The following is a 22,259-nucleotide window of genomic DNA, read 5'->3' as shown; positions in this document are numbered from 1 at the left end:
GAAGGTACCAGAGGTGCCAAGTAATGAGGTAAAAACAAAAATCATAAAGCTACCACAGCCTCAAAGGGTCATTTCTCCCATTCCAAAAATGAAACATCACAAAGGATGCCTGTGTCAACATTGTCGACATTCATCCATTTCCTGTACCTCTCATTCTTGTCAGGGTGACAGGTGGGATGAAGCCTATCCCGAGCCCACTTGGGACAAACAAAGCATTCACATATTTAATCAAATTCTGCTTTTATTAAATAAATCAAAGGCGAGCATAGTTACAGAAGGCAACTGATGTCTGATCCACACAGATGTGTCAATGTCAACAGTGAAGAAACAACTTGAGGATGAATTACAAAAACAGGACTCACTTGCAACAATCCACTGTGGTTTTCACCACCATAATAATAATAATGATAATAATACCTGCCTTTTTGTGTCATTTAGTGAGAATATAACGTCATAAATGGAAAATTTGTGGTGTCGTACTGACAGTTATTATACATTGAGTCTTACGTAAAAACACATTAAAAAATTATTTGGACCTGACATTTCTTAATAAGATAATATATTACAAAGATATACATTTTTTTACAGTAAAATGACTGCGTATTTAGCTACCTACCTAAAGGTGATTATTACAATGAAAAGTAAAACAAAATATGTCCATATAAATCAAAGTCGCCAAATATTTTTAATACTCTAATCATTGCAATTAGTTTGCAGTTATTTGACAATTCCATTTTCAGATTGAAGGACACCAATTAACCATCCCATTGATTGTAACTGAGGGAATTATTTTGTTCACCCAAAGTCTTCCAATTGTTTTTGTCCACTCCACATCAATTTAAAACGCAGCTACGTGGAACAACTTAAAACACAGGTGTCAAACTCAAGGCCCGGGGGCCAGATACGGCCCGCCACATCATTTTATGTGGCCCGCGAAGACAAACTGTGCATCAAATTCATGTCATTATGAGAATTGCAAATTGTCTTCACTTTTAATATCTAATTGTTTTAATATTTGGCCAGTTTTTACTCGTCTGATTTGAAAAGGAGTTATTTATCAGTTTGTTTTGTAACTTTTACTGGATGAGGCAGGCGTGTCGCACTCCAGTCCTCGGGGGCCGCATTCCAACATGTTTTCCACGATTCCCTTGTTAAGTGCACCTGTGTGAAAAGTTAGGCTCCTCCAGAACGTGAAAATGAACTGATCTTTTCACTCAGGTGTGTTTAACGAGGGTAACTTGGAAAAGATATTGGAACGCGGCCCCCGAGGACTGGAGTTCGACACCCCTGGAAGCTAGTGTTAGGGTTTCAAACAACTCTTGTTTCAGTTTGTTTTGTAGCTTTGACGGTATATAATATGAGGTGCTCATACATTGATTTGGGTTGACAGTCATAATGGCCCTCCGAAAGAAGCTATGACTACAATGCGGCCCGCGAAAAAAATGACATGTTGAAAATACACCGAATGGATGGAATGTTCCCATTGGAAATGACATAAGCTGGAACCTGCAGTTATGAACCAAAATATCATCATATCAAACCAAATGATTACATGTTTACTAGCGTACACTTGGTCTCTTTGACAAAACAGAACTGCGAGTATTGAGGTGATTGTTCTGCAGGTGATCCGTTGTGTTGATGAGGTCACACAAAAGAGGACTAGTACGCCTGACCGGTTTCCACCTGGAGTAGTCCCAAAACACCCGAGTGGTCGGACAACTTCACCCTGCGCTGGCTGGACAGGCCCACGTTCTTGGCCAGACAATTCATTGCAGCTGGAGAGGACAAGAGAAAGCGTTATCTCCTACGCACCTCCATGCTGTTGTTCACACGAATTGTGAGTTGATGTAACATTGCTTTACATACAATTCATTTGAGGATTGAGGAGTTTGTTCTTGATGAAATAGCCGCTAACTCAACTAGCATATCCTCTTCAGGAAAAACTACCGTAATTTTCGGACTATAAGTCGCGGTTTTTTTCATAGTTTGGGTGGGGGGGCGACTTATACTCAGGAGCGACTTCTATACATATATATGTTTTTTTTCACTTTTTTGGGCATTTTATGGCTGGTGCGACTTATACTCCGGTGCGACTTATAGTCCGAAAATTACGGTATGTTATCCTGTTTGTGTAAAAAATGGACTGACATACAAATAAAATAAACAGTAAAATAGTATTTAGCACTTTTAATTATGAAGAATTGACTACGCATTTTTAATACAGTATATGTTTTCGGGTGCATGAGAATATTCAATATGTCGTCCCCAAAATAAAAAAAAAAGCTCATAAAAAGTGTGCCATTGATGGTTGAGCTGAACAAATCAAATTATTAACTGGTTGATCGCTTCTTTTTCTTTAAAATGTAAAAATAGCCAAATAAAACCAATCCAAATTTTTCAAAAACATTGCCTAATTTGACCTCCAATTGTGAACTGATACACATATCACAGTCCAATTTAAGTCACACATTTCTACAGCATTACGTATATCTTTTGTTTGTTCAACACAAATTTGATCCATGTAATCGCAGCATTATTTTTTCCTGTGAGGCCAACAAAGTGAGTGAAGCAGACCGACAAACTAATTAGCTTGGTTGTGTTGTAATGTGAACTTGGTCGCTCCTTGTGTGACGTGGCTGCAAACATTTACACGAGCAACATCCACATTTTGTTTTGTTTATTCAAAGTCGTCGATAAGAAGACAGCAAGTCAGACAGACAGACAGACAGACAAAAGGCCCATAATAATAACCAACGGTTTCCGAAAGCTGGCACTAATGCTCAGCACATTTCTCGCATAGATCTCCTCCCATGTCGAGTTGCTGATGGCTTCTCTTTTTTTGAAATGACGAAAAGGAGAGGCATGTTGACAGCAATGTGACATGACGTGGTGTGTTTGTGTGCGGATAAGGAGCGCGTGTCCGTTAGGATGCTTCTGCGCGTGGAGTACACAAAAAAAGCAGAATGTCACACAAGGAGGAAGAAGAGCATCTATGGGCGGGCAAGTCTGTCATCCAGGAGCACTTTGGGAACCTCGAAGGTTTAGTGAGGCCTTCCGTGTGAAGCTTTCCTTTCCCCCATCAGACAGATTTACACCTTAAACCCCCGCTGAGCAGTCACACTGAGACTCGTCTGTGTCCAAGGTGGAGCCTATGTATGTTCTTTAATCCGTCAGGTGCTTTTTGAATTAGAGAAAGAGTGAAATGCCTGAAGTAAAGTTAGATTTGAAGGAAGAGTAAAGTGGGGGTCGATGGAAGGCCTCAGCCAAAATCTATGCAGCCCCCGAGTGGATCGTGTTGAGCTTAACTCCAAGAGGCACCACTTTAAAGGCGCGCCTGGTGAATCCAGCAAAAAATGTAAAGCAAAATCAAGTGACTAATGAATTAACGGATGGTGGGAAATTAAAGAGAATGGAATTCATGTAAATTGTGACATTAAAAACATTAGAAGCAAAGAAAAACAATGATTCATGCGCAAAAAGGCGTGGTTCCCAACATTGTAAACGTACCCTGAATGCACCATGTTGCTTGTGCGCCAAGCGTGTGACGTTGTGAGTATAACACCCCATACAGATCAATACATTGAAACCGACTGAAAATATATCCACCCAAATAGGGTAATGCATTTTTGCAGTCCAGTTTCTTATTCCTCCACTAGATGACAGTGTGAGCTGTTTCCTGCAGCCTTGTGGTTCGGTCTGTCTGTTCTGTCAAGCCAATGACAGTTGTGATGGCAGTTTGACCTATAAAAACTTGCGCAATACAGATGCGTTTGTTATAGCTATGACGTTTCAGGAAAAAAAAAACATTTCACCTGTTGCTGAACTTAATGCTTATAAGTATTGTAATATTACTAATATTTTACTGTAACACATTTACTATCATTATTATTATTATTATTATTATTATTATTATTATTATTATTATTATTATTATTATTATTATTATTATTATTACTGTCTGATGTGGTGGAGAAAAAAAGACAAGGGCAGGTTTGGATTCAAATCATCTACATCTGATTAAGAATTTTGGCTAAAATGTGTTGAGCAGCGCAATTTGCAGATTTGTTTATCACAAGCACGGACCACGTCAGAAGGACAAGTGGACAATGACAAAATAAATAAAGACGTATACAGCACTACATAGGAGAAAAAGAGGAGTGAGGGGGAAAGAAGCTTAAGCAACAAGACTTTCTAGTAGCTTGCGCTACTCTGCATTTGACCAACAATCACCACATCCATGATAGAGGGATTAGGTATAATGCTCTTTGAGGTCCTGTCAGCAAACACTCGCTTTACCGGGAGCAGTAAGCGACAAGTGTCACGCTAATCCAGGACACCAGCAAGACTTACTCTGGCCATACTGGGTGTACTGGTAGCCCACTGCAGCCACAGCCGGATCCATGCTGTAGTTGGTGGTGCTGTACGTGGGGGGACAGTACGACTGCGAGGACGGAAGGCCGTCCGCCGTCTTAATGGAGGCCTCAGCCAAACGTTGGCTGCCGGGACCTGGCACAGCGTTAGGTGGAGGGGCATCCAACATACTGTGGAGCGGCGACACCGAGAAATCGTGTTGGGATTGGGAGGAAACGCCACTCTGGTTACTCAGAATGCTCATCACCTGCAAACAAACAAAAGCAAGGATGTGATCAGTGCATCAAAAGGGCTCATCTCAAGTCTCTTAATCGCAACGTTCCTATGCTACGTGCACACCAACACGTGGTGAGCCTGACGCTTCGACAGCTGGACGTGCACATTGGAGGGGGAAGGGTTTGAATTGCGTCCCCAGAAAGGCAAGTAATACATTTGTGTGAACGCAAAACATCGAACAAGGCAATTGTATGCATGCCGCTGTTTCTCAATTTATTCAGGTGGCGGGATTGAGCGTCTAAAACATTCCACCTGCTAACTGAAATCGAGGAACTTCTGCGTATCGGTATCCTCTGCGAGTATCGGTATTCTCTAGTTCGCGCCCAGGTGTGAGCGTATACCTAAATGTGCTTTTAGAATTGGACCCTTGCTGCGTACGCATCTGCCATCAAATGCATGTATTTATGTGTAAATACATAAGGTGGCCATGCATGCACGATTAGCAAGTGGCTGACCAGGCCTTGGCCTAACTAACCTGTTTTGGCGATCCTGTTTACAATGCACTCGGTATTTAATGTTGGACAATTTCCCACGGCACAGTTGAACATCTCTCACGGCACACCAGTGTGCCGCGGCACACTGGTTGGAAAACACTGGTTTAGTGTGATTTAGTGAATCTAACATGCACGTTGCTTGTGAAAATTTGTCTGGAAAAAAAAAGATCACTTCCCTCAAATTTAATTCCTCAGTGTTTCTTCTGTGTTTGGAGCCGCAGGTCTGATTATTTTATTTGGTGGCGGTTAAGCTTCTATCCACAGTGAAGCAGAGTGCGTTTTTCAGCCGACATCTCCCAACCTCCCTGTATGATGGTCTAAATATATACGCTCATCCTTTTTGATTGGTTGACATTGGAGTCTGCCACTTGACAGTATGCCCAGTCAAAGGGCTTAATGCCACACGTTTTAATAGCAGCTGAGACTAATATTGACATTCAGCTTGCCAACACACAATGTAAAATTGTGTAGGAATGGAAATTGTCTTTTGGTTGATTTGGTTTTGTTTGTACACCCTCAGACCAAAACGTGAAATGCATCCGAAATGGACATTAAACACAGACTGTATAATATGACCGTGAACTATCTTTTGATTTTATTACAGCATTTCTTCTTTTTGGTTAGGATTATGTACAATAAGCATGAAAATGATTTAGCAATACGCACGTCACCTTTGCGACAATGCTCTGTTGTTCCTATAATAAAAGTCATTTTGTTGTTTGTGTGTTATGCTCGTGACAATAATGCAATACAGAAAACCTTAATAAGGTGTTGCGTATGATTTGTTCAAGAAAAGTACAGGCAAACATCTGCTGACCTTTTGGGGCACTTTTCGACCTTGAACGAACCCTGATGATAACGCAGCGTTTGCTGCATCCGAAAATATTCGCAGTTGTTCACCAATCTATGGGATAGGGCCTTAAGGTTTGCATTGGGTTAGGCTTTTTATTTTATTTGATCACAACAGTAGATCGATTGAGTCAATCAATTCCCGATTGAGTGAATTTTGGGCCATTTCTGGCTCCTATAGTATTTAACATAATTTCTTATAATTCTGATGGTCGAAATAAAAATGGTGTTCTCTTTCTGCTGAATTTTACATATTCTTTTAATTGGTAAAATATTTAAACCATGCTTTCTTTTTTTACATTACGAATACCTATTAAATCACAGGAGGCTTGGGCATTTTACATGCACTATATAAAAGAGAGAACGTGAGGGCGGTGTGTGGGGGTTTGTAATATGTGTGAAGAGGCACCCCCCGCACCCCACCAGCCCACCTTATCTCAGGCCGACAGTTGTCTGGAAACATGAGCAGAGGCCTGAGCTAGCGAGGCAGGCAGGCCTGGGGATATGGATCAAAGACACACAGCCACAGAACCAAAGCAGCTCTGATCCCCCAACACTGAAACCAACTCTATTCTAGCCTTACTCGCCCTTCTCTCTCGCTCTCTCGCTCTCTCGCTCTCTCGCTCTCTCGCTCTCTCGCTCTCTCGCTCTCTCGCTCTCTCGCTCTCTCGCTTTCCCATTTCAGTGCAGTTCAGGCTACTAAATCTTTTTTCTCATAGCAAACAGGAAAGAAAAAGCACGCTTCTTTTATTGTGTGTATGCATTGACGTTTTGGGGTCACTGTGTAGAAAGTGATCATGTCACCTTCAGTGACCTGATTTGAAAACTGCATTTCCAATTCATGTGAGCTTTTTTATATATATATATATATATATATATTTATATCCTTTTATATATAAATAAAATATTATAAATATATTAAAATATTTATATATATATATATATATATATATATATATATATATATATATATATATATATATATAAAAGGAAAGCAATCATAATATTGTGACGGTTTAAAGAAATGTTTACTCACTGAGGTTGCTTCGTTTTTCTTTCCGCAGTGCTTTGAATTGGCAGCAGTCTCCACGTAAAAGCAAACATTCACACCCCCCCCCCCTTTTGAAAATGTGAAGAGGAGGCTCAAATGTGGAGTGTGACATATATTTTAAATATAAGATGACTGCTTCAAATTGTGTTTACCGCATGTCAGATGCTGTGCATAGCTCCTGTGCTATTCAGAAAAGGAATACATGCTGTGCCACTATCTCACATAAATGCTTAAGAATGCCATGAAAGGAGGAAGAAACTCAACTGTAATCAGGGAATGGAAATGAATGAGTCTTATTGATTTCTCCCACATGAGACTTGTATGTTCAAACTCATTCACAAGCAGTAAGCTTATGCCCATGATGTGAGCAGCGTAATGCAGCCTTCGAAACAGCGAACAGTAGAAAATACTGACAACACTCAATGACTTTTTTTTTTTTAATTATTGAGTAAAGTAGAGCGCTACTACATTTTAAGCTAAGCGTTCTAAATCATTTCTACAAAGCCTCGCAGAGATGTTTGTTAATGCTTTTGCTAGCTGAGGCAATGTAATTAATTTTTTTAACCAAGACCTCATCTCCCAAATTAGAAATGCAATTGCCTGATGCAATACTTTGTGTAGTAAACCTTGACTAAAGATAAAGAACACAAAGTACATGAATTTATTCCAAAAAATATGACTTTAAAAACACCCTTTGCAGGAAGTGGTGTTGTTGCTTGATGATCAACAACAAAGCCAATTCAAATAAATATGAATTTTGAATCTCGACCCTAGGTTTTAAATTCCTATTATGGTCAAATCCCTTGACATCAGTTCTAATCATCCTTCCCTAGTGCATTGTCAAGCAAAAATAATAGTATTTTATTTTCTAAGGAGCCTAATAGCTAAGTGAATGCAAGCAGTCAAAGCTATTTGCAAGTAAACCAATAACCATAACAATATGTAGCCCTCCGTACGGTAATCCCTGGTGTAAACCAAGGCAGCGTTCTTTAGGGATAGAGATTTTACTAAATGAAGGGAGCCATGTCTCTTGATATACATGCGCTGTTCTTTTTGTAATATTAAGCCCCTACAAAACGATTAAACACGTGCTGTAGAGACACCTCTGTTATCCCCAACTCCCCGCAACAACAGCAAATCCCTTTCTTGTCAGAAATCCTCACCTCGCCTGTCTTGTCAATGAAAATTGGACGGATGGGAGTAGGGCAGCTTTGGGGAAAACAAGATAAAAATTGAAAATCAAATAAACGGATGGTTAAGGTAATTGCTGGAACTGGTGGTGGTCAGGTTTCTCATTTGCACTGTGGGATTAGCATTATAGTTGCAACGGTGTTTGCGAGGCTCGAAATATTATTATTTTTTTTTTTACTTTGAGGAGCAGTTTTGCGCATCATTGAGAAGTAACTTTTTAGTGTTGTGGAATTTGCAACAGCATACATGAGCCGGACCTACAAATCTCATTCCACATGGATTTGGTCCGTTTTTCACCCAATTCCAGCCCGAGGAGGAAATAAATGGGTTGACATCTTGATATTTGAGGAACTCTGCTGTCACAGGAAACCTGAATTAGGGCATCCCATTTAAGGTTTTTGATCGGATATTACATCAGTGATCAGTTACATCTGCAGCAAGTATTTGCACGCAGACCCGAACATATGTATGTTGTCAAACCCTACAACAATGAAACCGTATTGAGCAAAAAAAAAAAAAAAATTCAAAAACACACCACAGTTCTCACAAGTACAGTAAATGTAAATAAAATTAAAAAAACATGTAAGATTTACCTGCGGAGAAAGCCCAGTGCTCACCGGGTTAACGTGGCTGCTGGGTGCAGATGTCATGAAGGTGTCGGTGTAGCCGGAAAAGCTGTGGCGATTGGAAGCTAGACCATAGGTGGAAGTGCTGTCGTTGCCTGATAGACCGCTCTGGTGAATCGTGGAGGGAGGTAGCGGTTGGGGCCGGTGAACTGTACCTCCGCCATCTAAAGAGATAAATCACAGCCTGTACATTTGTAGGAAATGAAAAATTTGACAAAATATGTTCCAGGAACCTAAGAACTCTCAAGCCGTCCCACTAATTCCTTTCTTGGATCATTGTCAGCATTCACTCCAATTGTACATTCATAGAAGATCAAATGTGCTGCTCTACCTTGGGACAGAATATTGCTTGGGTAGCCGGAGTCTGCCAGTTGGTATGTAGGAAGTGTTGGCATCCCTGTCGGGGGGAATCCACCAGGCAACAGATGGTTGAAAGCCGCTAGCTGATTGGCTCCTGCTTGCTTTCGCCACCTGGCCCTGCGATTGCTGAACCAAACCTGTCGCAGAATATGCAAGAACCAAACAGGGTCATTTTCTCATCTTCAATAAGATGTAGTAATGAATTAGCACGTATCACGTACTTGGAGATCTTGCTTGGACAAGGACTCTCAAACATGTTGACGTCTGTGTATTACCTGCACTCGCGCCTCAGTGAGTTTAGTCATCTGGGCCAGCTCTTCTCTGGTGTAAATATCGGGGTAGTGGGTTCTCTCAAAAGCCTTCTCCAGTTCTTCTAGCTGCTCAGCTGTAAACGTAGTGCGACTCCTGCGTTGCTTCCTTTTGAGGGGGAGATCGGGCTCCGACTCCACATCTGACACTTCATCCATTCGACAGCCTGTTTGAACAATTGACACTTGGGGTTACTTTGTGCTGTCATATCTTCATTTATGATGTTGCTAAATGATTTAAGAGCAGCTTTCAATATTGTTCTCATTGAGAGACCTATTGGAGTCTCAGGTACATTCCTTTAAATCCCAGCAATACCAACTTTCAACTCGTGTTCCTCAAGGCTCTATCTTCAGCCCTTTTTTGATCATTTGACTTTTACCGAAAGGTTAGAGAATAAAATGTAGCGTGTAAATAAACATTTCAGGGGCATTGTAATTGAATTGTGAAATTAAAGTATCTAAATAAACATCTTCATTCTCCACAGAGTAGTGCTTTCATACTGCCTGGTGAAAAATAATTTCAATAATCATAATCACAGTCGATATAACAAATATAACAAATAAACGACACTATTGTTCTCCTGCTATCTGCCATGACACACATAAAAGTGTCTAGCCAGCAATCCTGACAACATCGAGACCATCCTTTATGTATCATATGCTACTCCATTGTCACTTGGAGTAGAAAAGCTTTGGCAAGAACTTAGCATAAAGTTTGACAGCCTAGTGGATGGGGGTAGTAGAAAGGGATGGAGGTCCTCTTTTCAAATTATAAAAGGAAGCAGAGATTATAGCAAGAATGACGCCCAGAGCCGCTAGAAAGGTTCAACCAGTGATTGGTCTTAATAGGAAGTTTCACACACATGTTGCAAATATGCTGCGGGAGAAGAACAACGGTACGAACAACCGCGCTGATTTGTCGCAGCGAGAATATGATTAGTATAGCGCTCATTTTATTCAAATCCCTGCCATTGTGTGCAGAGACAAAAACTTGCCATAGAAAAAAAGGAGCACATCTAATTCATTTAGGGCTGCAAATTCAAGACAAAGCTATTTCTTCATTGTTTTTTTTTTTCTAAAAAGGCCCACTCTTATTACCTAATGATGATAACATTAATTCGATTTTGCTGGGAGAGTTAACATCATCAAATTAATTTGGAGTTATGTAATTGAGTAGCAGAAGGACTCCAGCGCTCTGTTCCTCTGTGGCAAGTTGGCAGCAGCTTTTTGGTTAATCTTTGCTTGTACGGGAAGGAGGAAAAATGCTGTCTTGTAATTGAAAAAAGTTCAATATTTAACAAAAAAATAATGTTGTGTTTGTTCTTTAAGCTTGACCAATAATGTTGCTTTTAGGCATAATAAGAAAATGTTTTTATGATTGATTAATGCTTCTCATTCAAAACTGAACATTATGACCTTGATAAGAGCAGACAAGGAATATTAGATAAATTGGTGGTCAAAATGTTGTGGCTGAAAATGTTGTTACATTATAGCAACACTTTAAAACAACCACAGCTGCATACAAACACAAACACAGCAATTCTGGAAAAGCCCAAATTGCAAGGAAAAGATCATATGCACCTGCTTTTGCGAAATTGGGAAACGTCAGCGTCATTTTAACCCTCTAGGGTTCTGTTTGAAGCTCCAGGACAAGAGTGGTTCAGAGTCCTGTGAATACATGTGGATATAATAAAGTGGAGCCAAGCTGTCACGGTCCTGGAGACTCTTTGGACGTCTCTCGGGGGTCACTTGCCATAGCTCTGCTTAAAAAGAAAGCCGTGAGTGTCCCCCAAGCTTTCGGTTTAAATAGCAGACACACCACAGGGGGTCGTCATCCACAAAGACCACAAGCAAGCAGGGCCTCGACAAAGTCTTGACTACTGACTCAATGGTGCCCAGGGGCATCTTTAAGAAGAATGGGGTCAGGTGATGACAATAAATTACATGAAATTAAAAGTGAACTTTTATTTTATATGATTTCAATTGAGATCAGTCATTTAACTTCTTTTTGTGTGTTTTATGCCAGTCTTGGTGTTTTCTGTTACACGCCCAAAGCGTCCCTCACAAGAGGCCAAGAGCCTCATAGGTGTTTAATTTAAAGATAATGAGGGGGGCCGCTTTGATTGGCCAGCAAGCCGTCCGGCTGTGTTCACACCCACAACGGCGCAACACACGTTTCTAACTGCGCCGATTTACAATATTGCTCAAAGAAAGAAAACTTTACGCTACACTTGTCTTTAGCCTACTAGCCTTTTAATGAACCGAACGTGTTCTGTATGTTTTGGGAATGTGAGAGGAATACCTGGAAAAAACCATAGATCTCAAGAAGAACATGCACGCTGCCCACAGGGGGTGTGGTTCCTTGCTCTTTCAAAATAACGAAACCCTGATGATGTCATTATCTCATCTTCTTTTTGTATATTTACTTTTTCAACTCATGTCCTGTCATTTTTCCTACTGTGCAATACTGACTTACAAATTTTCCAAGCTTTCAAAATGAGGCCCAAGTGTTCTAATTTATTCAGACAAAGCAAACCTCTACTTGGCACTAAAAGTCTCTTCATCAACAAAACCTGCGCCACGACGCTCTCATTGTTTCACTTCACCATTGTTCCTGTCTTTGTGTCACCGCGCCTCGATTTAGACCCAACACATGAAGCAAAAGTGTACCGTAAGCAGCACTATGCAGATTTACAGTGATGAGTTAATACGTGCCAACAGATTTAGGAACTTTGAGCTGAATTATGTTGGGGTAGAAAAATATTTTGGAAAATCACAACTTTTGTGGTCTCACTCACACAACAACACGTCTAGTTTACTTCAAAGATGTGTGTTAAGGCAAACTACGTGCACTAAAGGATATAGTGTATGATATATTTAAGTGGCATTGAACTAAATCCGGCCCACACAAAGATGCTGGCTTGTTGTGGGCATTATGTCTTAGCAAACTGCTCGTAAATGCAAAGTCTTGATCTCCTTCCCTCCTTGGACTCTTGCATGCTCACGTCTTTATTTAGTAGATAAAAAAAAAAATAGCCGTAAACAAAAAAAAAAAAAGCAGACTATTAATAAACAGCTATATGTATTAGAGCTGTGCGCAAATATGATAAGAGGCCATCCCAGGATATGCTTGACACAGCCCGCGGCTTTATAAAAAAAGCAATAGCGGAATGTGTTTAAGAGAAATAAAATTATTTCATTGTGAGAGATCAAGAATTCACTGATATGTGCCTGCTGGCGAAAACACTTGGGGTGCACTCAATGATACATAGAGGAATTCGGAAGGCGGCTTCATCAATATCATTCTCCACTAAAATTGAATGGAAATACTATCATTAAAAAAATAGTACTCTATAGTATGGTATGAAAACATACAAATGTCAAATAAAATGGCGTTTTTGCCTCAATTCAATAAACATTATGCTGCTCCTCTGCACCTTGGCCACTTACAAGCAGCACAATACAGACATAGAGACACACTAACAACAGTTTCTCAACTGACTCATTAGGCTACAGTCATTTTAATTCCAATCAATGTTCACAAAAGGCATTGTCGCAGGCACGCCGGAGCCTATTCCAGCAGTCATCGGGCAGTAGGCGGGGGACACCCTGAACAGGTTGTCAGCCAATCGCACTCGCAGTCACACCTATGGGCCTCCGACCCTCCCTGTGTGGAGTTTGCATGTTCTCCCTGTGCCCGCGTGGGTTTTCTCCGGGCACTCCGATTGAGCACTCCAAATTGCCCCTAAGTGTGAGTGCGGATGGTTGTTCGTCTCTGTGTGCCCTGTGATTGGTTGGCAACCGGTTCAGGGTTTCCCCTGCCTACTGCCCGATGATTGCTGGGATAGGCTCCAGCACACCCGCGACCCCGTTGGGGACAAAGCGATTCGGAAAATGGATGGATTATTATTAATTATTATTATTATTATTATTATTATTTCTCAGGGGAGTCATTGTCAGACTGATTTGGATTACTCATCTGGTGAATCCGAGTTTAACTCAGATTGTGGTTTCTACTTTTCTTCAAACTGTGTCAAGCCACGAGCTGCTCGCTGTGGCAACGCAAGCCCGAGATGTGTGTACTTGCAGGCAAACAATGCAAAGTGTAGTGAGTGGACACAGCGAGCCCTCCCACTGCAGATGTACATTAATTCCAAGTGGGAGCATTAGAAATGCTGATCAGCTTGGCAGCACACAGTCTAAGCTTTCCTTTCAGCGTTTTGCTGTTGTCTACTTCAATCGTGTCAATGTGAGGGAGTCTTTTCAGAGGTATTCATGCATCTGCCTTCGGGCCACAATGCTTGCCATTTTATAAACTGTCAGCCTGCGTGCCTCAAGTATTTGCTTCGCATTGTTTCCTTTTCTTGAATCAACCCCCCCTCCCTTTCCCGACGGCTGAAGCACACACAAAATAGAACTTGCAAAATGTTGGGATGGTCACAATATATGTCCTCTCGGTCGATGGTTCAACTCTCGCTTCACTTCCCACACTTGTCAAAGAGGTGTCCTTCATATGAACAATCATATATACAGTAGGCCCATTTAGATTTCTAAGTGCTATTGCTGATGAGTCGTAAATTAAATTCATTAATTAATTCTACATCTCCCAAAAAGTTGATAAATGTGACTGGCGTAAAAAAAAAAACAGCTGAAAAATGTGTTAGCTCTTTTGAAATTCTTGTCTTCATTCCAAGAAAAAAAGATGGCGGATGATTAAAATTAGTGATCACCGTGCAAGTACATGATTTGAAAAATTTTGATTTTAACGTATATAATTTGGAATGCTAGCTATGGGGAAACATTTTAACCTGGCTTTAAAAGCAATTTCAATGTATTGGTATGTTTGTCATCTTTATTCATTCATTATTCTTCTTTTTGATATTAATTGGTATGAGCAAATCGGAGGGTGTCTTATACACAAGTACGGAGAGAAAAAACAGCTTTTAAATGGTGATTTTGGAGGAAGGGCATTTTATGGTACGAGTCCTCCTATTTCTTGTTTGAGTACATCAACATGACTGCTGTGGAAAAAAGGGCATGAAAACAACAAAGCTAGCAGTGGTGATCTTTTACATTGCGAACTAAAGAAACGGCGTGGCAACCTTTAAAAAAAATAAATAGCGGACATTGATGAAGAGACTGAAACGAAATGTTCACCGCGAAGTCTATTTTACATCTACTATCCTGCAGCTACTGCAAAAGAGTAAACGAGAAGGAGCAGAAACAACCTTGAATGTTGTCCAGCGGGCTCACTGAAGGTAATTTCAGCGGATGAAAGAATTCTTCCCTGCTGCATTTGAAGCTGATATTCAAGTCAAGTCACCTCTTTGAAGTCGTCACTATTAAAACACTTTTAAATAACCGAGGATAGTATTTAACTTGCAGCAACGAGGAACTACTTCAAGAGTTGTAAAACAATGTCCTGTAGGAGCGCAGCAAATTTGTGAAGACGGGCATTTAACGAGAGCTCTGCACTGGGGGAGTTCAATGAAGGCCTCGTTGGAGGGCTCAATTAATGACCCAGCGAAGTGTTAACTTTTCATCCACTTTGTCTTGCGATATTGTTGAGTGTTTTCTCTCATTGCCATTGTGCCGCGGGCTGTTAATGGGATCCCCCGGGCTGGTGACACCCCTCAAGTCCATTTTGCCTGTTTGCTCTTTGTTCAACGCTCCCCTTTTGTTGCCCGATCAGCCTCCCATGGGGTCGCCGGACAAGATTCATGGCATTTGTCGGCCAAATGAAAGGAGGATTACGGGATGGCTTGTGAACGGCCCATTGCAGGAGTGGATTCTCCGATACGCCCCCTCAACCCCCAAGCGGAGCGGCTCCCGTTTCTAAATATTTGTTTTCTAAAAGACATCCCAGATAAGTCCACATCAAGACAATAGTGAAAGGGTGTCAACAAGTGGTTCAGCCAAATACTGATCAGCGTTGATTTGTACCCAATTCAGTAATTGCCTACAGTCGTTTTGTACACAGAGGAAACAAATATTTTATTTAAAAAATGCAACACATTTTCATTACATGCTAAATGGCAGTATCACAAAGTAACCCGATGTGATATTTTCAACAATATCGATAGGTTCACAATATAGCCATATTTGAGGGAAAAAAACATCAGTATATGTCTAAAAAATATGTCCATATTTTCTATTGATGATGTTGATGATTATGAGATATTGTGAGTTAATGATACCAATAGCAATATTTTGTCCTGATAAAAAAAAGCTCTGAGTCCAGTTGTCTGTTGTCATTTTTGAAATAGGCCATGGCACTGAAAAGACTACCGAGGTCACATCTGCCAATAAAGGTTTGTACATATCATCACATCTATGATCTGGATGGATTTTGATTTTATTTGAATGCAGTTTTATTATTCTCTGACCTAAGGACTATTAGGAACTACACTGTTGAATGAAACTGGAAGTGTTGCTGAGTGTTTAGCAAGGCCAACAAATCAAGCTAAGACCAATTCCTTTTTTCGCATGTCACAAATAATGAGAAATTGTAAAAGAGCATTTTGAATTAAATTCGATCAAAAAAGACATGGTATAATTAATGTGGGATGACTTGGTGAGAAATCCAAATACTACACTTTAAAATTGTAAAAGCCAAAAAAAATGTGTGTGTGCGTGTGTGTGCGCATGTGTGTTTATTTAAATGTCCCTGATTCTTTGGCGTGAGACAGCAAGGGGGTAAAGAGGAGGTTAATCCTAGTTCAATACACTGACGCACAGCCCAGGATGGAGCCTGTGACGATTGTGTTATCTCCAGCCAACATTTGGGTTCCCCCACAATTCCACTCCAAAAGAATCGCTGCGAGAGGGTGCATGAGGAGTGGAGGAAGCGCAGATGCCCGGGGAAACGTGCTATCAATAGCTGCAATACAACGGGCCTTAGACTGTCACTGTAGACGACCGCCGCATTTGGTGATCTCAAGTAGCTGTGCTCTCAAATCCAACACTCACTGACATAACACTCACAACACGAGGTACGCTGCGAAAATCTAATGGCATCCAAAACCAACTTTCCCAATTTACACACTTCTTTTTATCATATTATGGACTTATGGTTACCAATGACTGACAACCGTTTATGACGTGAAGACACAGATCATGTTAATGATTTATCCCTATAATAAGAAATACACAAATTTGCAAAACAAAATTCTGTTTATATTTTAAAATCGTTCTCAGAAAATCACAATGTCCCATTATTGGCCAGCTATTTTTAGAACACGCCTGCAGGGTATTCAATAGGTCCTTGAGGGCACCACATTGGTGACCTCCCGCCTTGATTCGCTGTGTTGCTCGGTGTGTGGTGGGGCTACCATACCTATTTTTAGAATGTGGGAGAAAGCATGGGGAGAACATGCAAACACCAGCTCAGAGCCAAGATTCTAACCTACAGCTTTCAACAGTGGAACCAACATCCGTTGATGACGACATCATGCACCTTCAGACCCCTCACAAGAGTTCAGTTAATAAAACTCACTCAGATGCGTACACCTGAATTTCCCTGGGAGGCCCAACAAAATGTGAGAAGAAGACAAAACACAGAAAGCTACTTGAAAGAAGCAGTGACTCCCAAAATGCAAGTGTTTTGTTGTTTTTCAATTACTCAGTGCCACTCTGTGACAGTTACAAAAAATTGTTTCAATACACTATCAGTAGTTCAATTACTTTTATCCTTGCATGACAGTTTGGAATTTTAAAAATGGCCCTTTCTCTTGGGAGATTCAAATTATACCTATTATTTTCTATTTTTAAAAATCTAAAGCAAACAAAAGCCGTCATTTGGGATTTGTTTGGGTTTTTGGGGGGGGGGGCGAGTTGATTTTGTTTATCACAGAATCATAATTTTCTATACGTAAACAACATCCGTGCCATTAATACGCCCCCCAACCTCCCCCCCCCCCCCCCCACACACACACACACAAGAGCAAACCCGAGAAATAAATGGAATTAATATTTGAAAAATGCAATCCAAAGCACACGGAAGGCAACCTTTAAACCTCATGAATTTTTCGCCGCAGGCTCGGCACCATGAAGTGAGCTGCCCAAAAAGATGAAAGTGAAAAGAAATAAAAGCTCAATTTAATCTGCTTTGGGGCCCTGCAAGGGAGCGCATGTGCCTGGAAGTGTAAGAGTGAGGGCTGATAGGGGATAAATATATTTCTTACTATGCCTCTGAGCTATTACATCCCTCTCCAACACAGACGCCTATTCAACAGACAACAGTTTCATTAGCAGCCGTAGTCCTATAAATCTTGCGATGATTAGGAGATGACAGAGACACACACTGGGCTCATCTTTTCAAACGAGGAGGGCTGAAGATTATTCAGGAGCAGTGCAGCTCATTTCATTTATTTTACTGAGCCCTAAAAACTGCTGAACATATGTGTGATCTATGTTAAATAAAATCATATACAAAGGTTAAATGGTGTACTCTGTCCTTGTTTGCTTTTGTGTGTGTAAGAAAACCAAAAAAGACAGATATGAGCTATATTTCTCTTATTTCATTGGTTAAAATGTATTTTTTTTTAATGACTATTATAAAGTAACATTACATATTGTTCCAAGCCACGTCCAGAAAGACACCATGTCTAATTGATATCGACTGGCACATCGCTCCTCTTCCCAGTAAGCATGGAAGCTGCTCCCCGTGGGCCTGACATTGCATCAATAACACATGAGAAATAATGAGGTGGTCCTCTGGGGGGGAGCCGAGCTACAAAACGACCCGCTCAGGCCCAATTTGTTGGGAAATCCCCGTGGCCTACCTTTGTCTCTTAAGATGCCATCAATGCTGTGCTTGGCTTTCTTGTCTTCCTCTTCGTCTTTTTTAAAGCACTCCTCGTCTTCGTCGTCGTCCTCGTCGTCCTTCTTGCCGAAACGAGCTCTCAGTATTCGACTGATGGAACTCACTATCAATAAAAAGACATCATCATTATTTGATTATTGTGAGGATATATCATTACTAACTTAATGGTATACCATTATCATACTTATTGTGTGTGTGTGCATGTGCATGTGTATGTGTATGTGCGTGCGTGTAATAGTGGAAATGTGCAAATTCTGTGGTCATACAACACTGAATGACAGCAAACGAAAGAAAGAAGTGGAAGCATCTTACCAGCGAGTGTCTCACCTGAAGGGACACTGCTCCTGTCGCACACGCCGTCCTTGAGCAGTTTATCTCGGATCTCCCAGCTGAATATTCCCGGGCTGTCGCTCTTGTATTGCTCGATTCTCTTCTCGATGTCGGGCGTCGCGACCTGCTGCAATGGGCCCCGGATGACACAGCCACGTCACTCGCACTGCCTTTCAGCTTGGAGTGTATTTATTTATTTATTTATTTATTTATTTATTTATTTATTTATTTATTTATTTATTTATTTATTTATTTATTTATTTATTTATTTATTTATTTATTTATTTATTTATTTATTTATTTATTTATTAATACATACATACATACATACATACATACATACATACATACATACATACATACATACATACACGCAGCCGCATACATGTTGCACATCTCTGATTGTGTGAATGCTGAAGATATTAAAAGAAAATCTATTCCAATTTACAAAATTTCCTATTTTCCACACTACCCTCACACAAAGTTTAAGTGAGACATTCGACAAAAAAAGTTCCCCACCAATTTATCTCCATTCGGAATGTTTTCAGAATTATTTTTCACCATCTTCTTTAAATTCCACATTTTCCCCATATTTATCACCAACGCCTGCATTCTAACCATTCCAATTTAAAATAAAAAATAAAAATCACCTCATTCTGGACATGCAGACATAATTTTCACGTTCTAAATAATACCATTTTCCGTACTAGCCACACAATTTAAGTTAAGAGACGTTCAACAAAAGGGTTCGCCATGCTGTTCAGCTTCATTCAGAACCTTTTACCCAAATTCCACATTTTCTGCAATAAAATTCACAAATGTAATCGATATTTGGTATATCTATCACAAATTCCCGTTGTCATTTCTGGACTGCAATAAAAAGATTCCAACTTCAACTCAATTAAATGAATCCAGTCAGCTTTTGAACATGTCGTTTGTACAGAAACTGCATTATTTTCTTTGTATTAATTGTGCAATGTTTCTCATTGAAATGCTCACCCTGGGTTTGCTGCCTCCGATCGCCCCAGGCCGAATGGAGCCGGTCTCCTGGTAGCGGCACAGGATCTTGGACACGCAGCCGTGGGATACCCGAAGCTGGCGAGAGATGACGCACGGTCGGATGCCGTGGTGGGCCATCTCGACTATCTTGTGGCGGATGTGGTTGGGCAGGGGTCGGCCGTTGATGAAGACGCCCCCTAACTGATTGACCCGGCCCTGGCCTAAAGGTGTAGACACTGCGTGGCCCACCGACACGGTGGGAGGAAATCATTCGGTATTATTCAAATGATACAATGGCAGGTTTACAGTTATTTTTTTTTATCATTTCACGTTTTTTATTGTTTGGCCTACTTCAATATGGGTATAGGCCTAAATCCCACATTATGTAACGATTTTTTTTAAACCTCGGGTCATTATTTAAAAATTCAAATTTTCTTACACTTTCATTTTCCTTTCGTTGCAGCCTTTTAAGGTCAATTTAGAAAAACGTATTTTTAATTCCCATTAACAGATTCTAAAATAGGAGCCACGGAAAATGTGGATAGGTGATTTAGGTACATCGTTGATAGAAAATGAATCCTCTGCGTTTATTTTATTGCCAATATTGCGGAAAAATATTATCCGTATTTTTCTTGAGCGCATCTGTGAGGCGCGTAACATGCAGCACAATTTATTTCATTCTTAAAATAAAACGTGTAATAAATGTCAAATCGATGTTTTTTAAAAATCGTTCACCCAGTTGTGAGCTAGTACCTAAGGTGCTTAAAATTGAATGTGTTATACTCATGATTTGTTCATTATTGAGAGGATAGTTAAAGGGTTTATGAATGCAAACCAGTCAGAGGAACCAAAAGACGCGTAAGCGGCGCCTTTTTTTAATATTGCCTATAATTATCGTGAGATTGTAATGGCCAATTTGCGTGCTGCATACACGCAGTGCTCTTCTGCACCACAACAAAACAATGTTCATCTAACATATATTAATGTTCATTAAATAGGCTACTTAAGTTAAGGCGGAAAATCACGTTGAGTGTCTTTTATAATCATCAAAAAATAAATAAAACAAAGTTACACTTGACAGCGTTCTTTTTTTTAAACAATTAATCTCCCCTTGTATAAATGAATAAAGATCGTTATTTTAAAAAAAAGAAATACCTTCCAGAGGGAAGCCGGTCCTTGGGTAGTTCTGCCCAGAGGCCGGGCGCATCATCCGCGGCACGGTTCCGGGTAACGCCGTCATTGTCTGTCACTTGTTTAATATGCAAGGAAAACGCACTAGAAACGAATGTGAGAAACAACTTGGATCCCCCCCAAACAAAAGGTGGCAGCCACTTTGAGAGGTCCAGCGTGTTGAAGAAAGCAGGATGCATGCGGCGGCATTAATTTCAAGGGCGAGGAAAGTTGCCTAGTGGGAGCGGCGTGGGCCCACGTGGACTGCGTCATGTGTCAAACACCGTGTCAAGAAAGCACGACTTTGGCACTCAGGCGGAAATGTGCAAAGGGGGTAGGTCGGGACCAGTGATAGGTTCCTCAGAGCCTCTTGTATTTAAACAGAAGCTCCAACAAGTTGACGCAGCCAATGGGATGGGAGCGGTCTCTCTCGTCTCTCTCACACGCACAATGCAGGGGGTCCTCAGCTTACGACGTTGTTTGTAAATCGGAACGCGTCGCCGCTGTCTATCGCAGCAGTTTCAATGTTTCCATGCAATCACTTTTATATTATATACATACATTAAGTCTTACTTCTTCCCACTCCTTTTCAGACAAGTAAACTCTGCCCATTTTGTGCAGTAGATCGTATTCCATTTGTACCTAGTATTTATAGTCATAATTTAAATGACTTTCACCTTGTTTTTGCTTTTTATTTTATTTGTATTCATTTGATTGATGATGTATAGTTTACATGTTTGAAACAATCTATTTTCAATTCAATATATACACACATATATGTACACACACACACATATATCACATATGCACAACTCATGATTTCAAACATAAAAGCGCCTGAAATGTTGAGCGCCTGTGTCATATTCATTTTTGACAGCAAAACAAAATGTTTTTTCCAAAAATGGGCCTCATTGTGTCAATACTTATAGCAGCAAGAGAGTACCGCATGTAGGAAAATTGCTTCTCTTACAAACGTACAGCAGACATTGCTCAGTCAGAAAAATGAAAAAAATGATGCATCCCTCTGTCAATACTTTTGCATGCTGGTTAGAATAGATAATATTATTTAAGATGCACATGTGAATAACTCAGCTGCCAGGTTAATGTGTTTTTCCACTGGTAATAAACAAGATAAAATGGCAGCAGTCAACAGTCAACCATGTCCTCAAGTGCTACACATTGTCACCCACATCATGTGATAGGCTTGTTCTCATAATCAGTTAGATCAGGGTTGCCTTGACGAATGTCAAAAAGAAAATAGTCTGTTTGAACCACATGAAAGCAGGAGGCCCCTTTATACCGTGACAATTTTGATTGGTAACACTTAGTGACCAAGGCATGAAAAAGTGGGTCTCAATCCTAAGACTGTCCTTCATTAAACCGTCCTTCATTAGACCTGAGACAACACAT

The 22,259-nt window shown here is 40.4% G+C and overlaps 1 protein-coding gene across 3 annotated transcripts; it reads right to left on the bottom strand.

Moving 5' to 3' along the window:
* Positions 1–232: 232 nt before the first annotated feature.
* LOC133148536 (paired box protein Pax-7-like) lies at positions 233–21,185 on the bottom strand. 3 transcript variants are annotated; one of them, XR_009712662.1, is made up of 10 exons: positions 20,835–21,185; positions 19,680–19,915; positions 18,663–18,807; positions 18,310–18,453; positions 9,494–9,693; positions 9,190–9,355; positions 8,826–9,022; positions 4,351–4,618; positions 1,286–1,775; positions 233–1,110 (listed from the first exon to the last, which is right to left on the bottom strand). XR_009712662.1 is itself a non-coding variant. In XM_061271581.1 (9 exons), the coding sequence occupies exons 1-9, from the start codon at positions 20,917–20,919 to the stop codon at positions 1,660–1,662; spliced, it is 1,557 nt and encodes a 518-aa protein (XP_061127565.1). In that variant the 5' UTR covers positions 20,920–21,185; the 3' UTR covers positions 233–1,659. The 3 variants fall into 3 exon arrangements, 2 of the variants coding, with proteins under 2 accessions (XP_061127565.1, XP_061127567.1); XM_061271581.1 differs by having other exon boundaries at positions 233–1,775; XM_061271583.1 differs by having other exon boundaries at positions 233–1,775; positions 18,678–18,807.
* Between the last annotated feature and the right edge of the window lie 1,074 nt (positions 21,186–22,259).

This window comes from Syngnathus typhle, linkage group LG2 (genome assembly GCF_033458585.1).
Source record: "Syngnathus typhle isolate RoL2023-S1 ecotype Sweden linkage group LG2, RoL_Styp_1.0, whole genome shotgun sequence".
NCBI classification, from domain to species: domain Eukaryota; kingdom Metazoa; phylum Chordata; class Actinopteri; order Syngnathiformes; family Syngnathidae; genus Syngnathus; species Syngnathus typhle.
This window is presented reverse-complemented; position numbering and strand designations above follow the sequence as displayed.